The sequence below is a fragment of the Ischnura elegans genome, chromosome 9, assembly GCF_921293095.1.
Source record: "Ischnura elegans chromosome 9, ioIscEleg1.1, whole genome shotgun sequence".
Classification (NCBI taxonomy): Eukaryota; Metazoa; Arthropoda; class Insecta; order Odonata; family Coenagrionidae; genus Ischnura; species Ischnura elegans.
In genome coordinates, this window is record NC_060254.1 from 42,181,244 (window position 1) to 42,201,035 (window position 19,792).

The 19,792-nt window shown below is 38.3% G+C and overlaps 1 protein-coding gene across 3 annotated transcripts in view; it reads right to left on the bottom strand.

Annotated features, from left to right (window-relative positions):
• The window catches only part of LOC124166081 (glutamate receptor ionotropic, NMDA 2B), a 386,881-nt gene that overhangs the window by 87,572 nt on the left and 279,517 nt on the right, over positions 1–19,792 (bottom strand). For all 3 annotated transcript variants that reach the window (XM_046543700.1, XM_046543699.1, XM_046543698.1), the window contains exon 2: positions 16,663–16,841. In XM_046543700.1, coding sequence (XP_046399656.1) covers positions 16,663–16,841 — 179 coding nt within the window. The remainder of the gene's footprint in view (positions 1–16,662; positions 16,842–19,792) is intronic.

Sequence of the window (19,792 nt, forward strand, 5' to 3'; positions counted from 1 at the left end):
AGAGACAGAGATAGGTTATTGGATGATTGGTGTGGATGGGTCGGAAAAAGTCGCTCGTTCCACTCTTATATATATTTGCTCCACTACCACTAGTTTTTTATGCCTTGGTGGTTAAATGGCAGTATTGAGAGGACTAATGTAGCTTGCTTAAGTGTGATTTCCCTTTTTGGCATCCATGGAAGTTAAAACAATTGTAATGTGCGCGACATAAGCATGGGTGGAGTTTTTTTTCTTTTTTTTTTGGGAGCCCTATTTTATACTTCTGTCCAATTTACCATTTCTTCAGTGGGAAAAAATTTCAATCCCTCGTATCCTTTAATTTTCAGGAGTAATTAAGTTTGGTGCGTAAGTTTCCTGATTATTGCTCATTAGTACATTGAAATGTTGTTTTTATGTTGAGGTATTTTCTGAAATTTTCATCCATCCGGTATTATAAATATATTCGGTATTAATTAATTTATTAATCTGATATTGTAAGTATCAGCTGCATTTCATCTCCTTAAAACTTAACATTTAGGTTCAGCATTAGCCTGGACGCTTTCAGGTGCTCCCTGTTTAATTTAGAAGCCAAGCTAAATACTTGAAATCGTTGCCACGTAAGAATCACTATGTAAATAGGCACTTCATGGTGTAGACTAACTAGCCAAGTGTCGTTTTTCCTTCATCGTTATCAATTAATTCCGATCAGAAAAAACAATCAGATTTTACCTTTACCTTCTTTATGTGGCATGAGGTGGTGTAAGATTTGGAGGGTTAATCCGTAACGAATCAACATTTAAATAAGTCCTCTATTATCACCTTGATTAATGGTATCAATAAAACATTTAATTAGACCAGCGTATTGGAAAACATATCGTTATTTTCCCTTATTGGCAGTCCCAGTGAGGACTCCCAATAAGGGAAAAGGACTCCCAGACTCCCTTTATCTCCCGCTAAGGACTTTTGGCGCTAAGTTTTACGGATAAGGTCGGAGGAAGTTCGGAGGAATTCGGAGGAATTTCTGGGGGGGTACCAGAAATGTTTTGGGGGGTACACTAAAACCTGCCACACCTCGTTAACCCATTATAACCCAATGCTCCTCGTAAGCAACAACATTAATATGTACATTTTCAGCGCTATTCTGGAAATGCTTCAATTACGGGTTCTTTTATGCTGTAAAAATTATTGGTGAAATATGTAGCTGCCACAATAATTATGAATGCGTAGAAAATGTTCTCATTTTTAAAATGAGAAGACTTGAAATTTAATTCTCCGACAAGTATCTCTGGGTTAGAAAGGGTTAATCAACATTATATCTGGTCTATTGTTGACAATGGTTTTATATGTTTGGATCGGCTAATCGTTTAGAAAATTATTTTGTCTTCTAGTTATGCTTCGTCGTGAGTGTTGGAGCGTTCACCCTTGGCTTTGTAGTGGTGCTAGTCGACAGCCAGCGGAGCTACTTCCTAAACGTCGCAATCCTTCCATTTGCCGACCCCTTTGTCCTCAGTTCTTTCCCGTTTGTTCACCTCCACGACGGCGTCGTTTTATTGTCCGTAGCACTTTTTTTCCTTTTCGTCTCCGGTCCCCCTTGATATACATTTTTTTTCGCTAACCCTCGGGCGGGAAGGACTAAATGGGAACTGCACTGCTGCGCCGCCGCTCAAGTGGCGGACGTAATATATTTCCTCAGTCTGGAATAATGGGAATAGTTTTTATCGGACGGAGACTTGCTCCGGGATGAGATCGAGGGAGATATTCGCGCTGTAGGTTCGGAATTCATACGCGGGGAGTTGGGGGAGGGATGATAAGGAACAGGAAGTTGTCCTCTAGACTGCAGGAAGGCGGTCTGGGACGGACGCCCAGGAGTGTGTATGTAGTGGCATGGGCTTGAGTACAAAGAGGGAGGAGACCATTTGGTTCCTTGAAAGATGGGGGCGTGGCATGAGTTGGAGACCGGAATTAGCCGCGCGGTGTTGAGGAAGGAGTCGGACGGTAGGAGACACTCCCAGTCGTTTGCATTACGCCTTGTTTTGCTGGAATATCCCGTGCCAGGGCATTTCCTGCTGATGTATTGTCCTCACGGTGTATGGAATAAAAAGCACTTCCCATTGAGTATTCACTTCAAGGTTTGAGAGGAACTCAATAAAAATTTGTGTATTCCATCTAATTTTGCTGGCTAAATTGCATAAAATGTTTGAGTAGTGGAAGAGTCTGAGCAAAAAGTGAACCAAATTTCGTGAATTTCAGTTCACATTATTAAATTTACGGAAAATATGGCGCGTGAAAATCTTATATTTTTAATGTTTTATAAAGTTATAGATGAGGTTTTGAAAACTAAGTTGCGACTAGCTTATTTTTTCTTCCAAATTCTTCTCTTCTTCGAGGTTTTCCTTTTTTGGCTTGGGATAGTAACTTACGAAATCACTTTGTTGCTTTTGTCTCAGTAAAATTCGTGAATTTAGTGATGAAGATTAGGTTAATAGTTGATGAAAGTTAGTGTTGTACTATTTATGAAGAAACCGTTTTGGCGGTTTTTTCACATGTGTGCGCTCTCACATTGTTTCAACGTGTTCCCACATGTTTATGGGACTCTATGATCTCATTATATTTTCTCAATATAATATCTATTTCCATTCTTATATGTTTTGCGCTGGCTACCATTAATAACGATCAAGCATAACATGCACTGTTCAATGCAGGATGTTTACGGTATTCCTCTTATTTTCTCGCCTCTATTTTCCGTTTGTATGATGTTAGAATATGACTTCGTTTGACCAGTTATTAAGCGATTTGACGCTCGACTAATTCTAAAAATCTTCTCCTATTTACTATTTCCTCACCTCAGCTTCTAGGAAATAGTCAAATGCTATCAACAGATATTCGCCCCCCACCAGAAACACCCTAATGTTGCTCTAATCCCTCAGTTTATTGATGGATATTTTTCTCCTGCCGTTCGTCTGTATTCTCCTTTTCTTCTCCCTTGTTTGATACTCCGTATTTTTTTAAACTTAGTAAAATTTTACTTAATTTTCAATAGCTTTTCAATATTTGAAATTTGACATCGACAGAAAACTCTTGATATTCTGGTTTTCTCACGTACTAAAACCTATTTTCTTATGAAGACCATAGCTTCACCTTTTTTTACCAAGTTATGTCATATTTATTTCATGTTATTTTTATATTTATTGAAGTTAGAGTTCAATCATGCTTGTCAGGCTTTCCAGTTTTTTATATCCAACTTTTCAGTAATTTTTCATTCAATTTTTTATTGAATTAATGTAATTAGCTATTAGCAAAATTTTTAGTTTTTATCTTCGTTATAGTTTTCCTCTAGGCTACATTAACTATTATTGGTAATTATTGAAATATTTGGAAGGCCTGTGGTTGGCTACGAGGATATTCTGGGACTTAGGTTTAATCCTGACTTTTTCTCTTCCTGAAAGGAAATTTCCGAGTGCATGGGCCGAAGCTATCCAAGATTACTTATATGGAAGGCTATCCAGTAATGATAATATCCTTATGCAATGAGAAAAGAGGTCTTGGAAAGAAAAAAGAGATATCAAAAGATAATGTGCGTTAATATCAGAAAACGTGTGTAGTGGCTCGGAGCAAGAGGGAAAGTTTATCCGTCTCTTCCAAATTATCTGCGAGAAAAACCGAAAGAGTCAGGTGAAGTAAACTTTCGGGATCTTGGGTTTAAAGTTGGAGGAAAAGGGTGGGAAAAAAGCATGGCTAAGGTGTTTGAGAACGTTTAGAAAGGGGGATGACTTGATTTCTTAACTCGGTTATCTTGTGGGGAAAAGGTGCAAGATGGTTTGAAGTTAACCTTTTCAGTGCCACTATTTTTAAAAAAGAGTAGAAATATAACTATAGAAATGTATAGAACTAAAAAATTGAAATTTACTTTAGCACATATACCCGAATTGCAAGGAGAAAAAATTCCCTTGGACTGGAAATCGAACCAAAGACTTTGTTGACCGGACCGCTGGGCAGAGCACTACGCTTTCCAGGTTTCGTGACTGCCGCCTAAACGGCGGTGAAATACATATGAATTGCCACGAAAAAAATTGCCCTGGGCCGAGAATCGAATTTCCACGGTCCTTTGATCTTCCAGTTTAGTTTTGTTGTGCGATATCTAGAGGTGAATGCACATTATCATTATATGAGGACCCTGTGACTACGGGTTAGGGAGCTGGTCAAGGTGAGGAAGAGGTCGGATGGAAGGGAAGGATATCTAATGATGATAATTAATCTAGGCAGTGAGATGAGGAATTGGTTTCCTTTTTGTAATCAAAATAATCCATTTTAAGTTTTCATTTCATGTGAGATTACAGTTTTACCCAACCACCATAAAGGCACTGTATTAAGTCATTCCGCGCACTACTGGTTCCATAGGGTGTTGCTCCGATGGACTGTTGTCTGTAGAAGGTTTGATTGATCATATAATGATTAAATATTCGATATTACCTGATATAAAGTGGTTAACCTATGATTTCAATGAACGATATGGACTAAAATACATTTAACGAAAGACGATGAAATAATACTGAGGGAAAAATTTCTCTTAAAATGCGTTGCATTAGCATAACTGATTATAATATAACTCAAGGTAATAATTTGAGATACTGAATGGTTCTTCACGTTATATCCGGTCGTATTGACATTTAATTTATCCTTTAAGCGTGAAATGAGTTAATTGATCATGTTTTTTACATGCCTGTGCATTTATTATAATATTTTTCTCTTGAGACTTTTTTCCATGAATATTTCTCCCTTGAGTTAAAAATTAAGTTTGAGCGTTTGAGACCAATGAAATCTACGGCTAACAGGTTCTGGGAAATGTCGGGTAAAAGTATTGGTATACGGAATGAAAATTTATTTAATCTATTGTCTCACCCAATTTAAGGTACAAAATCCCTTATACTTCTTTGGTGACTGCGTTCCTTAGAAGTATAGGAGCGTTAGAACTAAATTAAAGGTGGGTTAATTGCTACAACTCGTCGGTTGAATGGTTTTCGGAAAACTTATTGTGCATTATTCTGGGCACGGGACTCGTTCTATGTCAAAATTGTTATCTCAACTTTGGGATAACTTCTGTCTTTATTTGGTGGTGAAAACCTGAAATCAGTCGTGTCAGAGTGTTACTTTTATTTCGGGCATTCGCTGTTATCTCATAATCCCAAAATCATTGGTGAAAGTTCCGTCCTTTGTCCTAAATGGTCACTTTCCTTAATTGCCTGGTAACTATCACTATCTACGTCCATTATAGCAATACAGCTACAAATATAATGCTCGTTAGCTGAAGTTCAGAGATGGCTGCGGCCATTCAAAGCCTGTCGCAAAGAATGAGTAGGGCTTTAATATGACCATATTCCCCACATTTACCGTACCGTATTCCAGTACGTAATTGATTAAATATACGTTTTGTTACGTAGATTAATGTTAAGATCTAATGCTTCATTTATATCTCTTCCCATGAAAAGCAGCCAAAATTAATGCATTTTTCCTTGTAAACATCAACATTTACGAATAAATGTTTCTTAAGGGGATCAAGGAGTTAGTTCTGAAGCGGAAAGACTAGTACATTCGGCCTTATCGTTAGAAAAAATAATTTTCATATAAATATTGAAATAACAAATAATATTTAGAAATAGCTATTTTTAAAAATATTTTCAAATTTGAATCGGAAGTATGCAATTTTAAATGGTGTTCTTAAGTAATTGATTCATAGAAAGTTTTGATTATTCCATTCGATTTATTCTAATATTGAGTATCATTTCATATTTGACATGAAGGTATAATTATGATTACTATTTTAATTCATAGTAACTATGGTCGATGTCTTATTGATGTAACAGAGTCTTGATTTAGGAAGAGATTGGTGAAAGAGAATTAATAAAAGAGAATACTAAATGATGGCCACAAAGAAATTTTAGGAGAGAGCTCACCAGCAGAGAGATTAAAGGATTGGAAAAATGCAGGGAATTTCTGAGGATATAAAAAGGAAAGCGAACGTAGATGTTGCAGCTGTAATAGCTGATGGTTTGATAGTGAAAAATGTGTCTAGTATAAAAAATTGATAAGGAATGAGAGGTATGGGCATGGAATAATTACTGCAGAGAGCTATGGATTTGGAATAATTACTGGAGTCGATGAACAAACGTGGGAGGCATGAAAAGACTATTTAACGGAGTTAAAAGACTAGATGTGAGGAAGAAGGATACGCACATTTGGATAAGAATGTGACGTGAAATCTATGCGAACTTCGATCAAAGTATTGAGTCGAATCAAAAAGGGTAATATTAGAGAGAAAAAACAGTTTCTCTAAAGCCCGAGAGAAGATTTTTGAGAGTTCTACCCACTGAGTGGGATGGTGGTTTTAGGATCAGAAGAGGGTGGTAGCTGGTGATGGGATGAAACAAAGTGTGAGAGGGTCTCAGTGTGTGAAGTTCGGGATAATGAGGAGAAAGAGATTTTTGGAGGAAGGCCGGGCAAAATGGTTTGAGCAGAATTAACGAAGGGGAGGTCTATTTCTTATGGGGAGGAAAGAAGTAAGGTGTGGGAGAGACACTAGGATTATGGGTAGTGTCATGGCGACGGGAAGGTCTCCTTATTGCTCGTCATTCGCTCCCTGCTCCATTTCTTGTGGTGGATGAATTTACACTTCTCTATCAACTTCGTAATCAACTTATATTCATCTATCCTGATATGCATGTGCATTTTACAGTCCTCACTTACCTTCTCTTTACCAATTATTCTGCGTCGTTGAAAAACATCCTTTTTAACTGTGTCGTAATTGCATGTGTAAAGTGAGGGAAATTATTTGATGCAGTTATTCTGCATGGATATCTACTTACTCTACTTTTCTTTATTGTAAAAGGTACATAAAATTGGTTCTTATTATGAAGAGGATGAAATGATTTTAAGGTCAATTGAAAATCTTTCAAAGATTCTCACTTCATTTTTCCCAGGAATCGAAATTATTTTGCACGAGAAAGGTTTTATAGTAGTTAATTTAGAATAGAAACACGCTTTAGACACCTTTTCATATTCATCTCTTTTTTGTGGTAAATATGTACCGTTGCGTTGGTAGTCTAAGGGTTAAGAAATATTTTCTTGTGTACGTAAGGTTTATTTTTAAATTAACGACTTCCTAATAATATTTTCATTTATTTGGAACTCTATTCTGACCATTCATGTGAATTTTTGTTTTTCGGATTTTTAGAAATGATTTTAATGCAGTTTTCAGTCAGCTTAGAATAAGAGTTGGAATTGAGAGAAATCGGAAATCTTATAAAATCTTACCTACTTCTATTACGGTGAAAATTTTTACGTGCGAGGTTTTTTGTATGAGCATTTTTAAGAGCATGTTTTTAGCGGAGGCATCCCATGTGCTACGAGCTGATCCTATTTTTCTTTGTGGAACTCCAATCCGTCGTATGGCAGTCTAGTATTAATGGATTGTTTTTTTGTAGGTCGTTGAGGAAACCATTGGTCGCATTCCGCCATGTTAGTACCCGATTGCAGCCATAAAATCCCCAAATACCGTTCGAGGTTACCGCAGGGTCCGTATAACCAATGCCGGGTCAGTCGAAATCATGGCCATTGACGGCCTTAACCCGCGGGTGATATTGCCCATTATCGCTTTTAAAACCGTTACCCGTAATATAACCGTTCTAGATGATTTTAAAACTGATATTGAGCATAGCATTTCTGTATCTCCTTATATATTTCTACTGTATAGATACCTTTTTCTCAATTTATACGCAACCAAACTCTACAAATGAGGTACCAAAATGCACAGAATTTATCAGAGAACATGAGAAGGCATATCTTACTTCCTAAATATTGCTATTGTTTCCTAAAATTGGTTTAAAAAAATGGCCCTTGATATTTCTCTTAGGGAATGAGGCGATCCGCCATCTTGACGTCACGCACTTGCTCCATGGTGCAGAGCAAACCTTTATTTCAGGATATTTAATTAATACCAATTTAGTTTCAGATACATATTATTATATTTTTTGCAATATAACGCACTTTCAACATATTATTTCAAGTTAACACAGAAAGGTCTTGGACTCAACACGTACTCAGTCTATGGTGAACCATTTTCTGTCTCTCTTTCTCTGGCACCCTCTTTTCTTAGTTTTCGTGTCTTAGTCATGGTGGAATGTTCGAGAGGTAAACCGGTAAATATTACTGACGTTAACGGCGCACAAACTGATAAATTTGTTCATTTGCAACAATATCTCGCATTCTTTAAATAACTTTTATCAAAATGCGGCTGATTCCACATTCAAGTCTCCTGTTGCTTAAGTATGAGTCATCATGTGCGTCTAACCTCATGGTGTTTCAACGGTCTATTTTTGTAAATATTAAGGAAAACGCTAAACAAGTATTAACAGAGGATAGTGTAATTACTTCCAATGTTGTGTTTAAAGAGGTCCTCTGACCTCAATTTGTACATGAGCATTCCAATTAAATTTGTACATAAGACCCTGCCTTTTTTTATACATTTTAAAATTAGAAACGCGCCTATCCCTCTGTGGACCTGCATTGAAAAGGGCGGGGGAAGCCCGCTGGGGGCGGGCGCATCACGCTCGTTTGTAATTATTGAGACATTGAGTAATTCATCGATCAAATATAAATTCAGTAAAGACTTACTACCTTGGATCTCTTTATATCAGAAAAAATTTGTCGATCGATCTGCTTAATCCACTGAGTTTATTTTCTTTCCAAATTATTCGAGTGGTATTCAAAGACCACACCTGGAATAAAAAATATAAAATATATGGTCGCTTTAGCAGAAAGGGGGTCGCCGGGGAATTCTCAGGACTGAAAATGGAATTTTATTACTTGGGTTCTGGGAACAAGTTGCCGCTGGCAGAGATGACCCATGTTTGGAAGTGGGCATTAATGCAAGTTTAACTCAATTTCTAGCATTGTATTTAGCCGTTGGATTTGTGCTCGCATCTGGATGAAATTTTATCAATAAGCTATAAATTATATCCTAATTGTTTACTTAGGGCATTGTCTCTAGAATCATTTTTCTTTACGAGGAAGCCTGTTGTCCCTCGTCATTTTTTGAAGCTTCTTGGGAATGATTTTGTTGCTATTTAATTGAGTAAGATAATACGTTAGTTATTCCCGTTCACAGGAAACGTTTTAGCTTATGTTAATTTCCGCCCAATTTGGCTTTCCTGTGGTTTTCTCGCGGAGTAGTTAACATTCGTTATCAGACGGATGTTGAGCAGGAGATGTTGAGGTGCCGTGTATGATGTTTGGCTTTAACATTACCAACCGATGATAAGTCTCCTGTAGCAGTTATTGGATGTTTATGGAAATATTTTGGAATTTGTCGTTAATTTTGTACCGTCAAATTAATGAAAATTGATGAAGAATACATTTGCATGACACATTTTAGGTGGTACTCATGGTACTCTATGCCATAAGTCCGACTTATCATTTTACGACATTTTTCGATGAAACCGGCTTGATATATGTATTCATTTAACAGTTTCGTTATTTTAGATATTTACTTCCTCTTTCAAATCCGTAAGAACCTACATGCTATGTATTCCAGTAGAAATTTCAAGCTTCAAGTGCGGTTACTGTAATTCGGTAGAATGTTTTTATTCCATTGAATTTTTCGGGTGAACAAACCTCGGTCTGCAAATTACTGAGCACGATGACTCGGGCTATACGTTGTAATTACCACTTTAAATAGGGTTTTAAGGTGAATTTGTGCCGGTTCAACAAGGGATTTTTTTCCAAAGTCGCTGCGCTAAGTGTTTCCAGACGAAGAAACGGCGACTCTGGGACCGAAAAGGAACGAGAGGTTAAGTAGCTACTTTTGAAAAAGTGCTGGAGGGAAAAGAAAAGGGTTGGAATGGAGAGTAGAATCGGAATCACGATGGGAGGGGGGAGAGGGCTCTTAGTAGTAGGAGGGGGGTAACAGTGAATCGAGGATCGCCCGCACGAATTATGCGCTTCCTTGAAATTGGCCATTCGCGGTCAGGATGAGGTCACCATTTCTCGGCCGCCTGCCCAGCCACGGTATATATATATGTATATATATCCCCATCCCATATCCCTACCCAACCCATCTATGGAATACCCCATGCTTAATCTCCGCTATAGGAACCACTCCTCCCACTTTAACAGGTCATGACTCTTTAGATGATTTTTTTCCGAGGTGAAATTGGTCTGAATGAGCTCCAACCATTAGCGATGAGTTGCGAACCCGGTTATATGGATTGCATTCTTAATTTGAATAAAACTTTTCTACCTCGCGGGAGAGAAATTTCCTACCGAGGGTCGCGATGATTTCCATGAGCAATATTGGACGAGCAATCTGTGCTCAAAGTTCGATCGGCGGTCGGGGCCTTAATGTGTCCAGGCGATTAAAGTGGTCTAATCACTCATCGGCGAGCTCTTTCCGTGGGAGGACCGATTTAGAGTGGTTTCATTAACTCCGTGGAATCGGAAGCTATCGTGGCTTCCATTAATATCTCTCATCATAATTGGGCTTATTTTAATGTTGACGATAAACTAAGGAATGTCCTTCAAAGCATTTGACCTACACAGAATCAGGTTCAGAACCACCACAGAGCCATTACTACGTTTACCAAATTTTATGTTTAACCATGAGATTCGTTTACTTAATGAAGAGGTATTTAAGGACTATCCATCGCTTTGATGATGAAATCTTTAAGCCTTATAATGATTCATACATTATCACCTTTACGACTGCATTAACCTGGTATAGAGCCCGAGAGGAATACCTGTGTGAGGATTCTCATCTCGCCTTTCTACCTAAGAGAATGACGGTGATAATGTACGACTCATTATGAGGCTTAAATGTTTCATTATCAAAGCGATGGATGGTACTTAAATAACTCTTCATTAAGAAAGTGAATATCATAGGTAGACATAAAATTTGCCATATACAAGCAAACCTGATTGTTTTTAGTTTATCGGTTCTGAATCCACCATCCCTTGAAAAGATTCGGAAAGAGATCGGTTTTAATATTTTAAGATGGGTATTGAAAGTAGAAAAGCGATTCCTAAAATTATGTGGATTTGTGTTTAAATGCTCCGATTTTTGGATTTCCCATTTCTAATGTCTTCCTTAAAACATTCAAAAAATACTATCAATATACTCATTATGGGTATGATGAACTTAATCGTATTTCTGGTGATAGTATTGCCTGTTATTTTGAATATTTTTTGGGGTACCTATGTTAAAGAGCTGAACTATTACCTCAATTGCATGTCGAACGAGTTTTGGTTTACGCATTCGGAAATAGCGAGTAAAAATATTTACCAGCAATGATGAATCACAAATATGTGAAAAGGATTGTGGCTTCAGATGTTTTGCTTATTGCCACTCGTAACAAGAGCCATAGTACACTTTTCAACCCAGGGAATAGCTCATAATTTTTAAAATTTGTCTTCAGTGTGAATATTCCTGCAATTGTTAACTTCAACTTTTCGTTTTTCAATAATGAGCATGTTAGCTATCGAACCCGTTTTGAAAAAACAGTTTTGTGTGAATCATGCTAAGTTTTTCATTATGCTCGTGGAGTTTTTAATGAAAATCTGTGAAAATATCGATTTAAATAACTGTATGCTATTGAGTTGTAAACGTTGAAGTATTTAGAGGGCCAGAATATATCATCTGAAAGACTTGATATGGCTAAGAATCGAAGATCTTCTACCCACTTTATTTAATTTTCCTGAAATATTAACGATTACCCTATTTGGTGACTTTATTTTTAATTACTTTTGTACTCCTTATATTTGTCTCTAATTCATATTAATGCCCGAACAAGGCCACTTTATTCGAAGATGCTTGTTGGAATACCCGCGAAACTGTCATCAACCTCTGACAACCAACGCGGTGAAAACCCGGAAGATAGATAGATAGAAAGATTATTTATTATTCTAGGACTGATGTCCTCTCAGAACAAAACAATTCACAAAGCATATATACATACTTCAATATATTTGCTCAATTTCTCATTGTGAGCAGTAATAGAGAAAAAAAAATATTATACAATATCCAATCAGTGATACAAGTTTTATACAATGTATACAACGGTAAGACATACAATTTAAAATCAAAATTACAGGAGGAAGATGTAGATATCCACGAATAATTTGAAAACGATTAAATTGATAATGTTTTATTTATCGTCGTTGCTAACCTTTCCCTTCCAATAATCCGGATTTTTAAATAACGTTTTGCAATATCAGGTTTGAGTGAAAAGCCTCTTTATTTATTGTTTTAATAAAGTTTACGGATTGGTTATCATGGAATGGATGATCAGAGTTCATCTCTGGATAAGATTGCATTGCAAAATCGTGAGTTTTTTTCGGTAATCACCCTTTTTTGAATTCGAGAAGTAAGAGTTAAGTTATGAAAAGGAGGCGGATAAGATACAGTGCCTAATTAACTCAGTGAACTGTTGGTTATGGCGTGGTTATTTTTATATGGCCTGGTTTGATTATTATCAATGTGTATATCTCGGGATTACTGAGTACATTTAGGTGCTTTTGATCAAAATATGCGTATTAAGGCTTGTAGACAAATAAATTGTAGAAAAAATATGGTACAACTCCATCTTGGTACTGATATGGACTTACTATGGTAAACAAATGGAGGGCCGGGGACCATGATTTAGCGCTTAATTGGACGGAATAATACTCCTGCTCAAGTTATTCCCTCAATCACTTTAGGGATTGTCTGTGAAAATATTTTTCAACCACCTCGGAGATGAACCGGCCTACCTTGTTGTAGTGCGACCCCTGTACAGTGTTATATTACTTCTATCTGAGCCATGAGCTGCTACCGATTTACCTATAAGGAAAATGTTCGAGTAAGCAGGTCCGGATTTAAATGAAAGTAGGCCCTAAGCTATTCCACTTTATACTAAAAACACATTTTACCACGGAGAGTGACGTTTTCGTGTCTGATCACTCATGTTTGCTATGATATTCGTTCAACCAATTACGAGGTAGAAATTATCCGCCTGGTCTATTCTAGTTCAAGGCTAATCCATGTGCCACAGAAAATGTATCATTTTATCATGAGGCCCTTTGAGCCAACGCGTTGATCTTACCCAATACATTTTCATGTTTGTTTTTTAGACATATGCGTAGAATTTTTCTTTGTTTTCGGTTTAGTGTTTTGATGTTAACTTTTTTTGAACAATGCAATTTTATAAGTAATAGCAGCGGGCGTGACTTAGTGGAAATCCTTTATCGTAGGAGTTGAAGGAATGAAAACTCTGCTTTTTTTAAATTATGACTTATTATGTCCGACCATGGTTTCGTGACATTTTCAAGGTTACGCTGTAACCAAACCATGGTCGGACAAATAAATCGCCCAATGGAAAAGGCTAGTCTAATTTTAATTTTGCAACAAAATTTGAATGTTGGCCCCTCTTGATCTTGAGGTCCTCTGCTGAAGTCCATGTAGCCTGTAGGAAAATTCGGCCCTGCGAGTAAGGGAAGGGATGAGAATATTTGATTATCCGAAGAAGGTGTATTTTTTGATTTCCTGGGAAAGCGTAAGCGGTTGGAAAGAAATAGGATTCGCCAAAATGCTGTCCGTCCCCGAGGTCTGCAGTTATCTGGTCCCGGCTGCGGCCGTGGTTGGAGTTGATGCTTCGGATTTTCTGTTGGGGCGAGGAACGAAGGCTGTTGGGGCCATGGTGGACCCTCTGGGGGGGGGGATGGGCGGGTCCCTTTCCCCTCATCCGGGAGGGAAGGATGTTAGCCCAGGGGATGGAGGGATTAGGGTCTACAAGGGCATTGATCCGAAGCATCGCTGGCAGGAAGACGGGATAAAAGGTTGAGGAGGCAAAGGTCGGCGGGGGCACGTGGCTTCATCTGAGCCGGGGTAGTAGTTTGCATAAAGATACTTAGGGCGACACGGGGTCAACTGGAGGCCGGCCACATCATTTGATACATCCGAGTATTGTCTTAGCAAACGACCCTATAATAGGATGAATGGACGATGTTATTGATGCTCATTGGGAATTTGTGATGCAATGACATCGTATTTGGCGCATCATTCTTCAATATAACCAGGCTTTATTTTAATATGATTTTAATTTCGAGAGAAATAGCAGTTATCTGCAATCTATCAATTTCCTACGAATGGAATCAGCAATATATATTTCTTTAAGATAGATTATTAAGGATTGATTAATAGGCTGAATGGTTGATGTTATTGATGTAATTGATGTTCATTAAAAATCGGTGATGTTAAGATAGATAATGATCGCATTATTCCACTATTTAATCAGCCTATATTTCATTTCAGAATTGATTACGAGATTGAGAAAAAACGGTTCCTCTGCGATGCATCAATTTTTCCGAATGGTGTCAGTAATATATAACTCTTTAAGAAGTAAAGATGATGCTATCATGTATGTAATTCCTAAGTTTGGGCGAACTATGTGAAGATAAATTATTGGGGAATTGCTGAGATTTTAATTTCAATTATTGAAATATTTTATTATTATAAATGGCCTAATTTATGCTGGAGAAAATATTATAACCATTTAGAGTGTGTTAGGTTTACTGTCGAAATGCAAAATCTGTTAGATCATGAAGATAATAGAAAAAGAATTTGTTTCCTTTGTACTTGTTGGAGGCTCTTTATTTGAATGCAAGCGCTCAACTTAGATATCGTATATATCACACAAGAGCTAAAATTTACGATGTCATCACTTGAAATTTGAGGGTAAAGATTTCCGGAATACTTTCTGAGGAAAAGAGGCCGACTTTAGCCTTGTGCCTCGATTTATGCCATCGACACTTAGCATTATTGGACAGAATACTTAACCCGCTCAATTCTTTCCAATAAAGTCCTCACAGTTATAGAAAGAGCCTCGGGTATTGCGGGTGCTTGGGACTCGGATTCAATAAGGGCGACCCTGTTTTGATGCGGAAGAAGATATACGATTCCCGCTGAATTAATTTTTGCCTTGTGTGTCACCGTGGGTATTGGAATATAAAAAGGGGAAAAGAGAGAAGAATCCTAGATTGCGTCTCCCGCTGCTCGTCCAAATGGAATCCGTTTGCGCTTTAGAATCCATTCTCCGTGTTGTCACCCCGACAGACATGTCCCTTCCCGCCCCTCGTCTTTTTGCGAGGAAATAAAACAATCGAATGAGAGAGATGCAATAAACCAAGCGAAACGATTCTCGCCTGTCCCCTTCGGGGGCCCGTAGGATGGGACGGAAATCGAATCTGCAGCTACTTCTTCATTGAAGTAGAAATAAGCAATCGCTTTACACCCGAGCCAGCGCGTGAATAGTGGAGAAGGGTACTGCGAGAGAGGAGAGGATTAGGGAGGGAAAAGCCGAAGGGAAAGAATGGTGGAGAAATTGTGAGGTAGGTCGAAAGGTGTGATAACAGAGGAATGCAGGCGAGGGAAAATGGGGGAAGGTGAATGGGGATTGAGTATAGCAAGAAATAAATGGGTGAGACTCGGTTACGGTTCTAGCGTCAAATCTCGGGTCTGAAGAAATAATCCCTACTATTCCCTTTTTTTGAAAAAAAAAACTATTTTGCGTAAGTATGGTAATTTTTGGGTTATTTTAGTGCAGGTGTTTTTAAGGAAACTTAGTGGAAAAATAGCTTTAAATTAGGGTATATTGCCGAGTTGTAACCGTCCCACGTATGCAAGGAGTCGGAAAACATAATGAGGGTCGTAGGAAGTATTTAGAGGAAGATATAGAGGAAATAATCGCTACTATTCCATATATTTGAGAGAAAGGGTCACTTCAAACCATCCTAGCCTCTCGTCTACACCAAAGTTGTGATATGATGAAACGGGAAATTTATAATATGTTATCGGATAAGAAGCTGATGTGATGACGTAGGCCATTATGACTTCACATTTGTCAAAGCTAGGTTTAAATCAAATTGACTGACGTTTTATGTAGAATCCCTGTGAATAATTCTGAGAACATAATTTGAAATCACCGACTGGTTATGTCTCTGTCCGTCAGAAGGCTCGTTCAACTGTTGACCGCAGTGCTTCTCGCTCGTATAGTAGAGGTTGACAATGCGTTGCCCTAGGTGCCATTGAAATTGCCTCCATGACTGTTTATCGAAATGATTTCAAGGAATCGAAGAATTTGTTGGGAGTAACAAATTGGACTCTCTCTTTGAATTATTTCGTTAGTTGTTTCAACCGTTTTTCTGATATGCCTTTGAGGGTACACAATTACTATAGGGCTTGACAGGTTTAAGAATACTATTTGAGACGGAAAAATTTGGAAGCAATATCTAAAGCTTTTTTGAACCAAGAGAAGTAGTGGTCCATAGTTTTTAAATTTTGGTCTAATTGTTAATATTACGTATCAAACAGCCCATAGTGATTTGAATGCTAGTAACAGAATTCTCATCCATTAATTGCAAGCCGCACGATTTCGTGTGAGCTCTGTTTTCCGATTTTCCCGTCAGGTAAACGGGAAGTACGGTTTCAGAGTCATGGTGACAATTAAATGATACGGAAAGGAAGGAGACAAAAGTTGATTCCGAACAAGAATTTAATGGAAATAATCTAAGAGATAATGTTGGTTTATAACGTCTCTGATAAAATTTACCATGCAGAATAGCTGGGATCATGAAAATGATGAAAAAAACTTCTTTGCTCACCCTTTCGAGTCCTGAGTTGTCGGCGTTCCAAGCGATGACAGGAATTCCCAGGTACCCTGCCAGTTGAAGGAAGTACTGAGCGGAAGCCGTGCTTCTCCCGTATTTCTCGTAGTTCATCAAATAGAGGATGGCGGAGACGTTCACGGAGAGGAATTCCTTGCAGAGTGAGTTCAGGATAGCTGTGGAGCACGAACGGAACAGAATAAAGAGTATTAGAACTGCTGTCTGATACGTCGACTCAGGCGCTACATTGCGAACACACGACACTTTGTTAGTCAAGCAAATATTTACTATCCAGTGAGTTACGGCACAGCATGTGACACTCAGCGAATATATCATTTTGCAATCAAACCTCTGGAATCTGAAAGATGTTATTTGTGTTATGTTTTCTAATATCACATTTTATGTTCATTATCTACACCAAATTATTCTGAAAGCGAAGGGAACGTTGAATGCTAATTTTATTACAAGCATTTCAACTTTTAAGATCAAGTTACGGAATTACCATTTTTACCCGGTATTACATTATTTTTCAGCTAACTTTTAAATGATGGTATATTTAAAAATGTAACATTACCTTTTAGTTTCCAAAAAATTTTAAATCCTTATAAATTATTCAAACTTTGCAATCAATATCTGATAAGCTATTTTCTGAGCCTGTGCTCGTTATTTGATGATATGTCTATAAATTATTCAAACTTTATGCCCATTTCCTCAAAATTTTCGGCAGTAAACGTTTTAGTAACACCATCTAGGAGGTAGGAAAATTACGATTCTTCCGGTATCAGTACCATAAAATCCATGGCTCGCTCCATCCAAAACTTCGGTTATTTAACCTCGCAATCTATACTTAACTTTTTGACTTCATCGACACTTTAAGGACAGCCACCGTCCACTTAGTGGCGTATTTTACGCAGTGTGCTGCCATTTCTCATTGAGTAGGATAAATCATTTGCTTATGAATTTTCGCATTAAATTTCATATATACTAAATTGCACTTTAAATAATGTCATTGTGCCACTTGGGATGCAAAAGTATTCTTTTAATCTTTTAAGCAATAAATTAATCATTTTTATGGATTAAGAAGTTAACGAAAGTCTTCTTATAAGGTACCTACTTATAATGACGTTCTTAGGAATGACATATTTAATTATGCCCACAACATTTTGATTAGTGATGTTTTAATTAATTGGCTAATTCTAAGTGTGTTATCAGTAATTATTTGTAAAAGTGAAAGAAACGCGATTTGCTGTACTATATTTTGAAATAGAATTTGAAGCTTGACCCCCGTGAACCTTCAAAATATCACTATCGACAGTCTTAATAGCTCTACCTGATTTATTTGTAACGTATACCTCATCATAATAGCCCCATGCATTTTTCATGTCTCCTTAAGCGTGGAATATAATTGAAATTCCCGCAAATTGCTGCACATATACCGATTTGGTATAATAAGCAGTGGGAGTGAACCTTACGTCACAGACTCCGATTGTGTTTTGTTCACTTTTTCAATCAGAGGCAGACGCCGCGCCGCCGCCGATAACTTATCTATTCCTCGCCCTGCCTTTTCCCCCTTAACGAATAAGCGTCTTTGCCTTAATTGCCGGGCTTAACGAAGTGAGCGTGCGAGAGAGCCTACACTTATCCTCTAGCGAGGGCATCGGCTCGAACTTTGTCTTCTCCCGATTCTATGCCGGCTCCGGAGTAACGAAACTCCATTTCGCGGAGCTTGCAACCTCCCCGTGCCGTGGCGTGCGAAATAATCGCATTTCAGTAAGTCATTTGTTACCCCCCCCCCCCCAACTGTAGCTCTACTCCCCTCCCCTCTCTCTCGAAGGTGTCTCCGCTGAGAGATAGAGAGAGAGGTATGCCTGAATCGATTCTTTAGAGCCTCGGCTCGGTCGCCTTATGAACCTCGCCCCTCTCTTTCCTCAACAATCCCTCCCCGTACCCTCATCCTGCCCACCCATCCTCTCTTCTTAATTAGCTATCGTCAGTCTCTCTTATTCCCTTCATCTCCCCCATTCTCATCCTTTTTCATTCTCTCACCTCCACCATACCACCTCTTTGGCCTCCATATCTATTTTCTTTCTCCTCCTCCTCATCTTCGGACTACTACTTATGAATGGGCTAATGAATTTTTTTCCTCATTTTATGCCAAGTGGGTTTAGCTGAATTGTATCCATCATATTAAATATTTCGTTGCTAACGGCTCCAGGGTGCAGCTGCGTGTTGCGCTTTGTCGTGCAAGCTTTCGCGACCGTTGCAGGACGCATCATCAGGCGATGAAGGAATTTACGGAATTGGTGGTCAATTAATATACTCGTCCAACCTCCCCCATCCACCGGAGTAGTGGGGGAGGTTGGACGAGTATATTAATTGACCACCAATTCCGTAATTTCATTAATCGCCTTATGATGCGTCCTGCAACGGTCGCGAAAGCTTGCACGACAAAGCGCAACACGCAGCTGCACCCGGAAGCCGTTAGCAACGATACCTCTCGCTGCGAAAACCTACGTTCAAAAAATATTAAATATTTCTTTTATTATTTCCCGGAGCTAAGCTTCCAATAGCGGAATAAGCATAAAAATGAGCGTCAACGGCAATTCCCTTGCTTAGGAAGACAAAAGCATTGCACACTTTGACTACATTGCATTATGTGAACCATTAACTGAGAAAAAGCGAGGAATCCTAAGATTCATAGTGTTCAGACAGCGTTTCCCGCGCACGTGCAATTTCTCCCTCACAGAAAAAGTATAAATATGTTAAAAATATCCGTACAATATATAATTTTATATAATTTTATTCGTTTAAATAATAACTATTAATGTAAACCAGTAGTACTTACTACTTATTGTGCGTAAAATCCACATATCCACAGAAAAAAAATTGTCGCCTTGACCAGGACTCAAACCCGGATTGCCCGAACTCTGGTCGAGTGCTTTAGTCAGTTAAGCTGCCTGTGGGTATTTATATACCTAACGGGACAAGGCGTTATGGACTGCTGAGAATATAATGCCACAGGCAGTCCAAATCGTGCGCACAGCGCCACAGCCGGAGGGCAAGGCCTGGACTTAAAACACACAGAGGTGTTCGCTCTTGACTTATTTAAGTATACCGGGACTAGCCA